General features: G+C 44.9%; 1 protein-coding gene across 1 annotated transcript; it reads left to right on the top strand.

The window, feature by feature from the left end:
* The first annotated feature begins 2,070 nt into the window (after nt 1–2,070).
* HIF1AN (hypoxia inducible factor 1 subunit alpha inhibitor) lies at nt 2,071–11,753 on the top strand. The gene is made up of 8 exons (XM_085065397.1): nt 2,071–2,342; nt 3,294–3,544; nt 4,770–4,918; nt 6,610–6,755; nt 7,254–7,360; nt 7,755–7,818; nt 8,056–8,166; nt 9,316–11,753. The coding sequence occupies exons 1-8, from the start codon at nt 2,121–2,123 to the stop codon at nt 9,358–9,360; spliced, it is 1,095 nt and encodes a 364-aa protein (XP_084921523.1). The 5' UTR covers nt 2,071–2,120; the 3' UTR covers nt 9,361–11,753.
* The last annotated feature ends 3,009 nt before the right edge of the window (nt 11,754–14,762 follow it).

Raw genomic sequence — 14,762 nt, forward strand, 5'->3', positions numbered from 1 at the left:
TTGTTTATTTATGGGCGGGGCATTGGCGGGTGGGGCTATAAGGGGGCGTGGTTTGTGGAGGGCGGGGCCGTGGGGGCGGGGCTCCCGGGCTGGCTCTCCCGCCAGCACAGCCCCGCCGGGCTGAGCCAATCGGCCGCTGTTACTGTAATGCTGACACGGGCTTCATGGACGGAAAGGGCATCGGTGCCATATTTTGCTCTGTCTGTCACCGTTTGAAGCGGGGCAATGGGGATTTGTGGCAGGTGCTGCCCTGCAGACGCGGGAAGCCTCCTGCGGAGCAGCCGGATCGATGCTCAATCGGGTCGATGCCGTGCCTGGCGGCGTTATGCAAATCGCCTTCTTTGTATCAGTATCAATATTATTAAAGTCAATACCCTAATGTAATCGTCTTATCTCCATGGATCCAGGGGAAGGTGGACAGCAGAAATGGCATGTTAATTTAGCAATGTGATTCTTCAAATGTGAGCAATGTATTATTGTAAATAAAATCAATACGAGCATTAAAGGATTTTGCAGTTTACTTCATTATGTAAACTCTGTGGTAGTTGAACTCATTTTCCTTCAGTTATTCACATCAGCCATAATGGGTAATGTCTCTATAACGATTTACATTATAAACCTTTGCAGCTCAAAAACTATCACAGACAATTTGTCATTAAAGCCATTTCTTCTAATAACAACATCAATTGTAAACCTAATAATTGAATGAAGATAGTGATGAGCCACAAAAATATATCTGAGATACACCATGCCTGAGATGGGGGGCTTTATCACCGACAAAGAACAGCATCCTTTCACTTATCCCAAAGCAAGGTCATTTTATGGATGGTATTTTAATTCAGCCAACTCCCTTATGAATGAGTACGCAGTCAAGTTATTCAGTTATCTAATAAAGTCATTAGCTCAGAGCCCAACCCTCCAGTGCAGATGCTGCTGCTGTTTTCCGTGGAGCAGCATTTGGTGCCTGTCCCACCTCTGCAGCACACAGCGCTGTGGGGTCAGCACTGGGAGTGAGGACCTCTGGTTCCCAGTGACTTGGGCTCAGGCCTCACTGCAGGTCTGGATTTGGGTCAGCTGCGTCTTACATCACCTCTTCACCGCTGGGTATTTATTTTCTGACTTACGTTTGAATTTTCCACAGCTGTGTTTCAGGGTTCCTAAGCACCCAAATATATTTGCAAATACACTGTAAAAAATGTTATTAACCTGTACAGCAGAACTGCTGTGGATTTAAAAGGTGAGAGGGCATTCATTTTCCTACAAACTAGGTATATTAATAAATTTTGGAAGAACAAAAACAAATTGCAATATTCTCATAAAGGCAAAGTTCTGTGCAGCCAGAAGAACAAATCCCAGCTACTGTAAAATGAAAACCACTGCATGCCAGAGACCAAAATTTTCTCCAGCACTGATACCTAATGTGGCATGCATTCTTGGGGAAAATCGACCATCATTCTTGCTGTTTGCAGATTAAAAGCCACATGTAGACTTTGCCTCACGTAATAAACATACAATAAGAAAATAATTCAACAGCTTCTGCTTCAGTCAGACAGTTCATGAAATCCTGCTATAATGACGCAGTTGCCATCACAAGCTGGGTGTTAGCTGCGCCAGGCAGTACTACGCTTTTTTTTGGTAGCAATTGTTAATTAAACTTGTCGTTTTCAGGCGCAGAATTGCACGGTACATTTCCCACGTCCAGCGGGCAGCGCTGTTTCCATCAGGGACACGGAAATGCCCGGGGAGCAGCGCTGGCGCCCGGCGCGCTGCCTTTGAGGAGCAGGGGCTGCCGGCTGCAGGCACGCAGGGCGGGGCACGGGGCCCGGCAAGGAGGCTTCACAGCCGATCCCTTCTGTTTTCCGCAGCAGGTGTTCCCCGCCTGCGCTCCCGGCCGCAAGGAAGGCCCGACAGCCCTGCGAAGGCACAGCAGGCGGAGAGGCGCCGAGCCCCCTGCAGCCTCCGCCCGCGAGGGGGCGCTGCTGCCGCAGCCGCCGCTCCCTCCCCGTCCTCTCTATGGTGTTCCTCTGTCCTCCGCCTGCGCCCTCCGCTTCCGGCGTTGCCATGGGTGCGCAGCTTCCGCTTCCGGCTGCCTAGGTCCGGGCTCTCCGGCGGAGGTGGCGATGGCGGCGGCCTCGTCCTCCTCCTCCTCCTCCTCCTCTTCTTCCCCCTCCTCCTCCTCCTGCTCCTCCTCGGCGGCGGCCGCGGGCTGCCGGGAGGGCCCGGCGGTGGCGTCCGGGCCCGGCTGGAGCGACTCCCAGTTCCGCCGCTACTCCTTCGAGACGCGGCCCATCCCGCGGCTTAGCCACAGCGACCCCCGCGCCGAGGAGCTCATCGAGAACGAGGTTAGGCGGGTCCCGGGCGCACTCACCTCCTAGTCCCGGCCCTGTCCCTCCGGGGTACCGCGCGGGCTCCGCTGTAGCCGCTGTCCTGCTTCTCTTTGCTGCAGTGGACTTTTTTCTTCGGCGCTACAGCGTTGAGTTGTGAAATTCGCGGGAAACGTTTGCTTTAAGCCCTTTGTTGTCGGGATGGAAGTCATGGAAACGTTGTGTAAAACCGTGGGCACGTATTGGTTGTTTTCTAAGTGCGAGCGGCCACAGGTGTAAATGTTCCTTTGCAGTGGTGGCTCTTGTATTGATTCTGTACCAGCTCAGTCTCGTTTTGGTAAGTTTGCTAGGACGGATTTGAAGGAAAGTCTGCAAGAAGGGAGGTTGTGCATGCACAGCTTCAGAACACAGCACTGCCATCCTTGGTTAGGTTGCTTACTACTGGTAGATGAGGAGATAGGCAGTGTCCTTTGTCTTTCTTTTGTGATTTTTTTTTTTTTGCTGTAGAAGAGATGGTCAGTTTTTTGATGGCTGGTTATTTGCAATCCTTCGAGAAAACAGATGCATTCTATTTCTGGACTCAGAGGTATCTTTCTGCTGGCATTTACCCCTTCACAGCTGAGGCTGCAAGTGACCAGCCAAAATCTACTGTGTCTCCTGGCTCCGTGGCAGGACCAAGCAGCCCAGAAGTGTTGCCAGCTTGTGATGGTCTAACCTCGCTGATAGAGATTGGCTAAGTAGATAGTGCAATCTGTGCCATAGCTACCACTGTAACCCCAGGCCACCACTTTCTTAAAACTTCCTATCATGTCTTGCTTGTTTTTCTCCCCAGAACAAGGTGTCTGATTACTTCAAATGCCTTTTCCAATGCCCTGTTTTGAAAGGGAGTTTTTGTGGGTGCAGTAATGAATGTGATCATTCTTATGTTCAAGAGGTCCTTGAATCAATCAACTTCCTGTTTCTCTCCAGGAGCCAGTGGTGCTGACAGATACGAATCTGGTTTATCCTGCTCTGAAATGGGACCTGGACTACCTCCAGGAAAACATTGGCAACGGGGACTTCTCTGTGTATAGTGCCAGCACACACAAATTTTTGTACTACGATGAGAAGAAAATGGCCAATTTTAAGAACTTTAAACCCAAGTCAAGTAGGGAAGAGATGAAGTTTGCAGAGTTTGTGGACAGACTCAAAGAGATACAGCAAAAAGGGAGTGCTGAGAGGTAAGTGATATGTGGAGTGTGGAGGTTTCTCTGTTTCTTCAGGTCTAAGCAGGGGCTAAGTGTCTCTTCAGTGACTGTTAAAATGTCTTGAATTTTTTAAACATTTTGTTTCTTTTTAATAGCCCTGCTTTTCCTCCAGGGCTGTTTGACAGCAGCCTTGTTATCTTATTAAAAAAGTCATACTTGACAAACTGTTCTGCACACTGGCTGTAGCAATTTATTTATTTTCTTCCTTTTCTGTGTGAGGCAGGGCTTGTATAGAGAAAGAATTAAGCTGCACTTTCTTTTGGCAGACTGTGGTATTAGTAGAGAAGTTTGTTATCTGATGAAAAGGTACAAGCTATGGCACTCATGCTTTCCCACAGAATCCAAAGGCAGCTGTAGCTAACCCTCTTTGGCAAATATGAGGCCACAGCATTTGCTGTGTACAGGTGTACCTGTGCCACTAACGGAGCTTTAAGTTCCTGAGAGGAGCTTCAAGTGGAATATAACCACCAGCAGCTGTACTTAAACCCTTAGTGTTTTCAGTCACAGTCCTCTAAAAGGACTTACAGATGCTTAATTGGAAGCAACACTGTATCCATGCCCACTTGTCATCTGTGCCTTTCTCTTCTTTTTTGGCTTTGGATGTGCTTTTTCCAAGAGAGAAGGCAGTCCGTGCTCTTAAAAATGTGTTTTTCTTCCAGCATTGCAGACAGCAGTCTGTAATACTGTAATTGTTGGTATAGATGCTTGATTCCTCTGATAGTCTATGTCTGAATGTAAACATGGCTTTAAGTAACTTGCTACTGAAATGTGCAGGCTCTCCTGAGCCCTCTTTTTCCCTCCTGTACTTCTGCTAGAACAGGTAACTGATATTGCACATGAGTTAGTGTGCTGGCATTTATCCAAGGATTAGACATGAACATAGTTGATGATTGCCAGTCTGTTTAGAGCTTCCTCCTCCTGCCCTGCGAGGAGTTGTTCTTGCTTAAAATTATGTTTTTCCCTAGTAATTGTTCAAGCTGAACTGAGTTCTGTTCTCTCCTGTATTGGGAAACCTTTTGGCAAATCTGGGGACTTTTTGAAACTGTTTCCTTCCACAGGTGTTTAAGGTGTGTAGTGATAGAACAGAATCTCCAGGAAATATTTCTCTGTTTTGAAATCTTTTGGAAGAGACAGAGATGTGGCTGTGTTCCTGACGAAGCTTAATACTCGATTTCTGCTTGTCTCTTGGAAAATTCAGGCTATATCTACAGCAAACACTGAATGACACAGTTGGAAGGAAGATTGTGGTGGATTTCCTTGGCTTCAACTGGAACTGGATTAACAAGCAGCAAGGCAAACGTGGCTGGGGTCAACTGACTTCTAATTTGCTTCTTATTGGCATGGAAGGTAAATAGTTTCCTCAGATTGGAGGAGGAAGGGAGAACTTGGGTCAGCAGTTCTGTATTTCAGTTCCAGAAGGTTTTTAAAACGGATTTTCCATTAGCTTCTATGTGTTCCTTCAGAGGAGGTAGTTTAAAGCCTTGGGTTGGGAGGGGACTGTTGTCACAACTTAATTTGGGTTATAAAGAGGAAACAAGGAAAGGAATAGCCTTTATTTTGCCAGGGATGTACTGTGAATGCCTGAATGTAATGTGCTCATGGAAAGGCTCTGTGTGATGCTGGTGGGACAGTGTTTCCAGTAACTGCTAATCATATCCTGGGACCTGTTCACTGTTTTCATGCTTCAGGTGCTGTAGATTTATAAAGCTCGGAGTCTGCAGATTCAAAATGCAGAAGGGTTTGCAAGTTGAGCAGCATTAGACTTCTGGGCTTTTCTGAGTATGTCCAATGTCTGCCCAGGAGGAAATGTGATTATTTTGTGAAGCCTTTTTTCTTATTTGAGCTAGTACACTGTAAGGAGGAATTCTCTTTTGATTAAGACCTGATTTTTTTTCTTGGAAGGCTAGAGGACGGTGGGGAACTTGAAGATGGGTAAATTCTAAAAATATCTAGATGGAATAGAGTTCCAAATCCATGTGGAGCCTGACTTCAAGGCAGGTGTCTTAGAAGACAGAGGTACCACTAGACTGTTGACAAGGAGAACATTCTTGTAGAAAATAATCTCAATAACTGGGCAAGAAATGTACATAGTTTTGTGAAGCAGGATGGCCTATAATCAATGTGGCCAACATATGCAATTATAATTGTTCAATTACACAATTTGGATTTATTGCCCCCTTTACAAGAAGTCATACTCAACCTACAGTAGTTTGTCTTTGCCACTTGTTTTACTAGCTGAGAGAATTTAAGATAAAAACAGGCCATAAAAGAATCACTAATATCCTATTAACAGGTTATGCACAAGAGCCAAGGAATTGTCTTGAACCAGCATGTGCTAGAAAAAGGAATGTCTTTGCAGGAGTGTGTGATTGTATGATCTATCTAATGAAGTTATCATCTTTCTTGCAAGCCAAGAGAGTAATATCTGAATTGGCAAACAGCCTGAAAAACAGTTGTGAGTGGCACAAAGTGCCCCACTGTATTTAAAGATTTGGTTAAGTTTAAGATCTAGTGGCAACAGTCAAGCACTGTTAATCAGAGTGGGTGCTGTTGGAAGCTCCAGTGACAGAGATGGTTTACTTGTTTTCTTGCAAAACTTCTAGGACTTTTTTTCAAATCTGACTGATAAACTCCTTTTCTCTAGACTAATAATTTTTGATAGTCCCTTACACAACTTGTCGTTGAAACAAAGTGTTTTATGAAAAAGCTTCCTGTCAACATTCACCATCTGCTGTTCATTGAAACAAGCTGGAAATCCTAATCCTGTAGAGCATAAGTTGCTGAATATGGATTTAGAATGGAAATTAAGCGGAGTAGCAACTGCTCAATAAAGGCTGACTGATAGAGTGATCAGTTTGTAACATTCCTGTAGTCATTTTCCTTGTTTAGTTTCTGAATATGCAGGAGTGTCTTTTCTGTCTTTACCAGGACAAGGTATATAACTTGCAAGGAATGCAAGGAATGCAAGGAATATAACTTGCTTCTCTCTTTCGTACCTGTTCATGAGAGTGTCTTGATTATCTTTTCTCTCTGTGTAGGGAATGTGACACCAGCTCATTACGATGAGCAACAGAACTTCTTTGCTCAGATTAAGGGTTACAAGAGGTGTATCCTGTTTCCTCCTGATCAGTTTGAATGCCTCTACCCTTATCCTGTGCACCATCCCTGCGACAGACAGAGCCAGGTGAGAGTAGCAGATTTGTTCTCTGCTCCATGCCAAAAAGGGCATTTGTAAAGATGCTAGGTGGGAGGAAGCTGCACTGGAGTTAAAGCTGCAAAATACTTGCTGAGCTTTTGCAAAACCTCTGTTCAGATCTGTTAAGTGGTGAATGCATTGATGGAAGGACTGGTGGTTTTCTGTTTGTGTCTGGTCCCAACTTGGAAGTGCTAGGGCCACAAAAACCTTACTGATAGCATAACTGAGCTGCAGTTGCTAACTTCTTTGTTCTGTTTCATTGATCAAACACATTGGTCAAACACAGATTTGCTGACAGACAAATTGCAGGATTCCTGTCTAAACACTACTTTGAGGATACTTCAGGACCTTGCAATGACGTTAGGATACAAGTGGGAATGTAAAAACCATGTAGGGAGGACCAGGATGATTTGACACTGAGAGCCAATAACGAGGACTGTCATTGCAGGAAGTTCTTCTAAGCTTCTTGATGTTTTCTTCTATTAGGTGGACTTCGACAACCCTGACTATGAGAAGTTTCCAAACTTCCGGAATGTGGTTGGCTATGAGACGGTGGTGGGTCCAGGGGATGTGCTGTACATACCTATGTACTGGTAAGAAGGATGGCAGGACTGCACAGTGATAAAAACCAGAGGTTTGAAAGGTTTTCTACATCGTGTTGGGCTGGCTCTTAATAGTATTTTGCTTTGACTTCTCCAGCAACTGTGGTATTTTCTGTTATATCTTGGGCCAATACACTTCTAATTCCTGTCTGTTGAATGGGAATAGTAATTCTCTCTGAAGCCACATTAATTGTACATGTACTCCACAAACATGTGTGAGAAAGGGATTTATATTTGAATAAGGATAGCTTTCCAGAAGTTTTGAGGTCTTGATGAGGGAGATATAGGGCGATGCTTGTCTACTGCTGACTGAACTCATCGTCCAAGGTATTTCACTATAAGCTACAGCAATAGCTTTTCTTTTTTTTGTGTGATTTCCATGCAGGTGGCACCACATTGAGTCTCTCCTGAATGGAGGGATTACCATCACTGTGAACTTCTGGTACAAGGTCAGTATAAGCGCCTTCCAGCACAGCTTGGATAGCACTATCCCAGAGGATTTATTCAGGTCGAGATGTATAGGCACGCATTGTCAATATGAGAACTTCATGGCAACAAGTCCTTTGCTTCTGAAAGCTACTTTTTCCTCTTTTGAGTTGTGTGTGTGAAGAACTGGGTGACTGGGAGAAGGTGGAATGAGCTGCCAATTCAGGAAGCATGCAAATGAACTCTTTTTGATATTTCAGGGTGCCCCAACCCCAAAGAGAATTGAGTATCCATTAAAGGCTCATCAGAAAGTGGCAATAATGAGGAACATTGAGAAGATGCTGGGAGAAGCCTTAGGAAATCCACAAGAGGTATGGAAAAGAACCATGTGGTCACTGCTGTTGAAATTGTTAAGGTGTGATGCAAAACTTGAGATGACAGCTAGTTGGCTGTGCAGGTCCTGCAGTGAGGGTAGGAGAAAATAGATTGCTCTTTTGCTGTGAATGGTTCTTCCTGCGGTCTTCAGAAGGTCCTTTGCATACAAAAAGGCAAGGTCTTAAAATTATTATTCTGGAAAGGACCCCTACAAACAATGAAGTAGTTGTTCTTGTATGTGGGAAAAGGTGTACTTTGACTTTGGGCACTGCCAGGAAAGTGTTGTTCTCAAACACTCCTTAGCCATCTGTGCAGCAGTGATATTCATTATTTGCCAAAAAAGTAAAACTGTTTTACCTGTTGAATCCAAGTCTCTTAAATAACAGAAATCTCATGTATTAAGTCATGTGCTTCCTCTTTAACATGTGTCTTGCTCTTCTCCGAATTCTTTGCAATCTTAACCAGCTAATATATCAAAAAAACCCCTGAGGTACTAAGTCTGAAAAGACCGAGGTACTGAGAGTATGCCTTTAAAGATCTGATAATCTGAAAGTGGAAATGGGGGTTGAGGATAGAAATATTTTCATGCTTTGTAATCCTTACTACTGTGCAGAAACTCCTCTTTAGCCTCTCCCCTGAGATTATTTTTCTGCCATAACATACTGAACTTCCCTCTGTGATCAGGCAGTACTGAGACATGGGAGTGGTCTTTACTGAAAACAAACCTTAGCAAAATCATCAGTCCTAGCCCCACTTCTGACTGACCCCAAGGGCCAGAGAGGATTCATTGAGTGAAGTGTTCTTTCTCTGCTGTGAAAAAAGCAACCCCTGATGACTACTGACTCCCTTTAATTGCATCTACATAGAAATCACAAATGTAGAGTGGGAAGTGAAAATGTTTCAAGTGTGTTCCCAACCTGAATGGAATGTTTTGGTGTCACCTGAAGTCAGATGTTGATAGAGAATCCTGCAATTTTGGTACGATATTTTAAGAATGTGTTTGCGGGTGCCCCAGTGTTTTATCAAGAAAATACTTCAAAAGTGATTTGGTGTACCTCAGGCTCTGTGATGCAGAGGGAGTAGGCTGTGCAGCTGCCATTTCTGTGTAACTGTCCCAGCTAATGATCTGTTTTTCATTTAAACAGGTGGGTCCCTTGTTGAATATGATGATTAAGGGCCGGTATGACTAATGCCTGGTGTCCATGGGTGATGTTGGAGCTGCTTTGTTCACAAGCAATGGAAGATACTGAGCGCTAGTATTGCACGCAGCACTTAACAGACTGATGGGTTTCCTGGCCTATCCCAGCCCCACTACAATAAAGGGGACTACTGGAACTGCAAAACCATTAGTACCCTATTCATCCTCCACTCTCATCTAACTGAACCTCCCAAGAAAGAGTCTGCACTTACTGGAAGCTGGATTCATGCTCACTAACTTGTTTATTTTCTTCCCTCTGCCCTGTTTGCCACAACAAGGAGCATGGCTTCCAGCAGTTGGATGTGTTACTTCAGGATTTTCAGGCATATGAAGAAGAGCTTGGAGGATAACCAGGAGCGATATTGTTTCCTCAGCCTCATGGGGTTTGGACCTCTTGGCTGGGTTTGTGTGTTGGTGCCTGCAGTGGGTATAAGGTGGGAAGTGTTAGGTTTCACAGTCCTCTGTTGATAGAGGACCTGTCCCTGCTCAGCTCTGGCACCTTTATGTATTAATGGAAACAAACATGTGAGATGGCTTGTGTGTGTTGAGCAACGGACAAATGATTCAGTTACTTCAACCTAAGACATCTGTGGTTTGGACATAGTACAGGGTAGAGATCAGAATGAATTTATCTAGTGTGTGAGCACCAAATCCTGTCTCTCCAAATAACATCTGTCTTGTATGAGTCTAGATAAATCTCCTTTCTGACAGCTTTTTCTGGGGAGTGAAGGCTTCTCTCCTGCTCTTCTGAAGCTCCAGTGTGGTTAGAAGGGGATGTAGCATTATGAAGGGAGATGCATAAATGCCAGGGCACTCTCCAAGTCTTGAATGATTAAGCCACATTTTTAAATTAAATTCCCAAGGGATGCTGAGCTCAGCTGTCAAAATACAGTATCAGATAGGTACAGAGCCTCGATTCTCCCCAGCAGGGGTGCTGGCTCCTCAGACTAACACAGGAAAGTGCCCTTTTTACTGAAACTGCAAGAACTCAAGTGTGTGTGGCTGCGCGCAGGTGCGCATGTTCGTGTGATTTTGTGTGGCTCCTGTCCATCAGTTAAATCCATGCCAGTGTGTGGTTCCCTTCCTTGTACAGTCATGTGAAAGAGTTACGGGCTTTTTGTTTAAATGTGATTAAGTTTATCTTGATCCTTTTTGTGTTCTGGGACTTGACATGGCAGACTGGGAAGTGACAAGACTAGAGCACAGGAACCAGATAAGCCTCTGTTGGAGTCCGCAGTAATCACCCTGAGAAATAATTTTGCTTTCCTCCTCCTTGTCTTCCGTGCAGAAGCCTGAGGCTCATATGGAAGCTGGCTTTTTATTCCCCGAGGTGTGCTGCACTGCTGTCCCTGGTTTGGGGGATGGTGCAAAGATCTTGTATATTTGATGCAGATGTAATGGGTTGCAAGAGCTAGAGGTGGGAGAAGTTGTTTCATAGCACATGTATCTCATCCCAGAAAGCAGAGAATTTGTTCTGTTGAGACTTCCCAGTGTTTTCCCTGTTGTTCTGGGCTTGTTCTGATGTGGGTTCTGGTAAAAGTGTTGAGAACATACTACTTGAGAAGTGCTCCACCTTTGGCCTCAGGTCCCATCTTCTGCTGGGACAGCTCATGCACAACTTGTAGTGGGCTTGTCTTTCACAAAGGTGAAAGGCTTCCCAAACAGGAAGTCCTGAGGCAAGTTTTCTGGCTGCTTTACTGGTCAGAATAAATGAAGTGTAATTGGCAGCTATGGGGTCCTTGTTCAAGAAATACGTGTCACTTTGTAGTGTGACTGCCATGTTGCAGACTCTCCGGAGCGGTGGTTAGATCCAGATGAAGGTCACTCAGCTGGATGCTTATCAGTGCTCAGCTGGATGCTTATCAATGCTCAGCCTTTGGGCAGCTGGGGAAGGCTAAGCTCCTGACTGGCCAAAAGCAAGGCCTTCCCAGGAATCCTGGGGCATATGCCCTTTGTTGAAAGATGCTCAGATTGAATCCCATTTCTGTGCTATTTATTCAGCACATGGTAGTCCTCAATACTGCTTGTTAGACACCATCAACTCTTGAAGCTCAGGGTGGGAGTTCATATCCCATGTGGAGAGAGAATGGTACTTACAGAACTTTTAGGATCCTTTTTTTTTCTCTTTTATTTGCCAAAGGTCTAACTTTTAAAGTGTCTGAACAGGTTTTGCTGTACTTGACTTTGTGAAAGCTCATTTACAATGCACTGATGGACTGACTCCCCCCCTTCCCTTTTCACCTTGTGCTTTCAATGCCCCTTGCCATGGTATTGGGAAGCTGTGTGTTCTCTGCTAGGGGTGTGTGTGCAGGGGGTGGGGTGTGACAAACACATGGTACCTTCTGAAGTGTAGTTCTTAAATACAACCAATGTTGAACAACAGAATGGTGTGGCTTTTATTTTGTGAGTGGCTGTGTGGAAGAGCTCTATAAGGAGATGTGCACATAAAGCTACTTTTCAGTCTTTCTAGCAGTTCCACTTGTGTTCTTCACTTGTGAAAGCTGCTGGTCTCCAGAACTGCCTTCAAAACAGCAATACCAATTGCGTTATTGTGTGTCTTCATAACTTTCTCCGTACTGCTTCATCTTGGAATCTAACTATTGGTGAAATGATTAATTCTGAGCAAATGTCTAGCATGTGGTAAAACAGGAAGAGTTGAACAGTAGGTGGGGGATTTTGGGATAGTGGGGGAGAGAGAGAGACAGATGTCTTAGCCTGGGCTACCCCAAATGGCATTCTTACCTCACACCCTTGGGGGACAGGGTGAAGGGAATAGGAAAGCCAAGCGTGGGAACTCTGACTGTGAGTGTTCACCATTCCCTCCTGTGCCTGCTGGGATCATCATCTCTGAACACCCTTGCTTCTGTTCCACTGAACTTTTTGGTCTGCTATGTCTGATCCTGTAGTCTTTCTGCTCTGCACTTGCCTCTTGGGTAATGTACAGCTGGCATCACAAAGCTCAGAAGTGTTTCAGGTTGTGCAAAAAGTGGAGGAACCTGAGGGATGAGAACTGTGTCATTTGAAAACTAGGTCAGAGTCCAAGATTTTTCACTTGAACTTTTAGTCTTTTTCTTGTTTTCTTTTATTAATTTAGGTCCCTTAATACCTTTCTTCTCTCATTTATTTCTTTTCTCCTCATTTCCCTGTTCCTTAAAAAGTGGGATTTTTCTAAGGAGAAGTCTTAATCTTTGTAAATCATGGCTGCAGGATCTTTCTGGTATAAAGAGAAGTGCATGGGTTTTTGAACTGATGCACTGGTTCACACCCTTGTTGATCAGAGTCATGCTCAGCTTAGGGAAATTCAGAGTGATAAATCAGGTCCAAGGTAAAGCCAAGAGGTGAGGATCAGGCCAGAGTTGAGGAGGTATCAGACACAGCTGCAGTGCAGGGAGAGTCTAACTCAGCTGGGGGGAAGGGGGACATCCTCAGCATCAAAGCAGCTCTTGAGAGAGAGAAAAGCAAGCCTGGGCTGAGACCTTTTGTTTGCAAAGGTTCTTGTTAATCAGCGAGCTGACCTTGAGCACAGCCAAATGTGCTGTAAAGCCCTAGAATGGGGATAGTGCACTCAGGGTCTCAGCAATCTTCTGGCAGGCCTATGTTGTTGAATGGTCTCTGCCCTGGAAGCAGAGCAGCAACTGCAGCAGAGGTACTGCCTTTGCTTGTGTGTTTTGATGTTTAGAGAAATGCATTTCTGCCACATGTGTGTGAGGCACTTCCTTACACTCTTGTTTATGGTGTTCATCTGCTGTTCCTGCTTTGGAACAGAAAGCACCTTTCCATCAATGTCCTTGGAAGCCCTGTAGCTACCATCTTCCCTGGGCACTTCTCTGCATTGGTGCTGCCCAGAAGGAAAGGGAAAGATGCTGTTACTGTGACAAGCACATGCAAAGTAAGTTCTAATTACTGCCTTGAAAAGTCAAATATTTGTTGCAAGCAGAGGACTAATTGTGGGGGGAGGGAGCGGAAGTCGAGGCTCTTGGAGTGTAAGTGGAACAGATGCCCGGACGCCTTGGGGAAACGCAGCTTTCCTCTACAAATCAGAGCTTTAAATTACAAGGCTTTTACCAACGAGAACAGTTGTGGGAAGTCGTCTGCTCTCATTTGCGTAATGGCTTCTGTCACTGGTGATTAGACACAGGATGAAAGAAAAGAAATTTGACAATTAGGAATGAGCGATCATTAATCAGAATCTTTGTTAGAAGGAGGGAAGGGGGGGAGAATATCCCACAAACAATGGAGGCAGCCACTAGAGCCACAGTGAAGTCCACAAGATGCATAACTAAGTGCTCCTGTTGCTCTACAGAGTCCTCTTTGCCTAGGTACAGAGCAGCAAAAAGGGTTTTGACTGGAGTGGAAAGCCTGTGGAGCAAGGCAGTGAGGGAAAATCCTTCCAGTCTTGTTCAGTGATTCTCAGATACCTACTTAGTGAGGGAGAGAGAATATCTGGGAGACCAGTCCTTTCCTCATTGACACCTTCCACTTCCATCTCACTGCCTGGCCACAAACTGACAGCAAAAACCACAAAACCGACATCTTAAATTTTCTGTCTTCTTTCTGCATATCTCACATGAAGTTTCTGGTGTGGAGGAGAGCAGGCAGGGACCTTGACTGGCATGCAGAAAGCTTAGGATAGGCAATGTGAAAGCAGTTTCAGGCTCTTTTCCTGATAATGTCATTTTCTACAAGAGCAGGGAGGAACCTGATGGACTGCATGACAGGTAAAGAAAAGAAGGCAGTAGTGACTTCTCTGTGTCTGTCATTTGCTGGCTTACCTCATCATCCAGTCATGCACCATCCAGTATATGCATTTGTTTGGGTTTTGTGGGCTTTGATCAAATTAGCAGTACAGATGAAATGTTATGTCTTTCCTAGAGCTGTCATTCAAGGCCTTGTCAGGTTAAACATTTTGGTATAGTTTGCATGAAGAGGCATTGCCTCTGATTAAATCAAGAGCTCTAACTTAGGAAGAGGCATGACAGACCATTTGTGGGACATACAGTGTTGGTTCTTTCATTTGAAGACTTAAGCTTACTAGATCCATTGATTTCAGTGGCAATCCTGTCTTTGCAAGGCTGGGTCATTTACTTGAGGTGAAGGTCTCCATCAGAGTGATTATTCTTTCTGTGACTGGAAATCAAAGCAGATACGAAGGGGAGAGCTGAAGCCATGTTGTCTCATTCTCAGCTGTCTCTGAGCTCAGACAAATGACAGCAGGTTGGATTTTCAGCCTCTTCCCGTGGCTAGTGTTCACACACGAACTCAAACGAAAGAGGAAACAGTGGATCTCAGGACAGGATCTAACAGGGCTTTTCATCCAGAGCTTATCATGACAAAGGTTAGGAGAACCACTGGTCACATTGCTTAGGATGGGGAGAAATGTCAGCTAGTGACTTT

Source organism: Lichenostomus cassidix, chromosome 6 (genome assembly GCF_008360975.1).
Source record: "Lichenostomus cassidix isolate B80296 chromosome 6, HeHo_3.0, whole genome shotgun sequence".
Taxonomy (NCBI): domain Eukaryota; kingdom Metazoa; phylum Chordata; class Aves; order Passeriformes; family Meliphagidae; genus Lichenostomus; species Lichenostomus cassidix.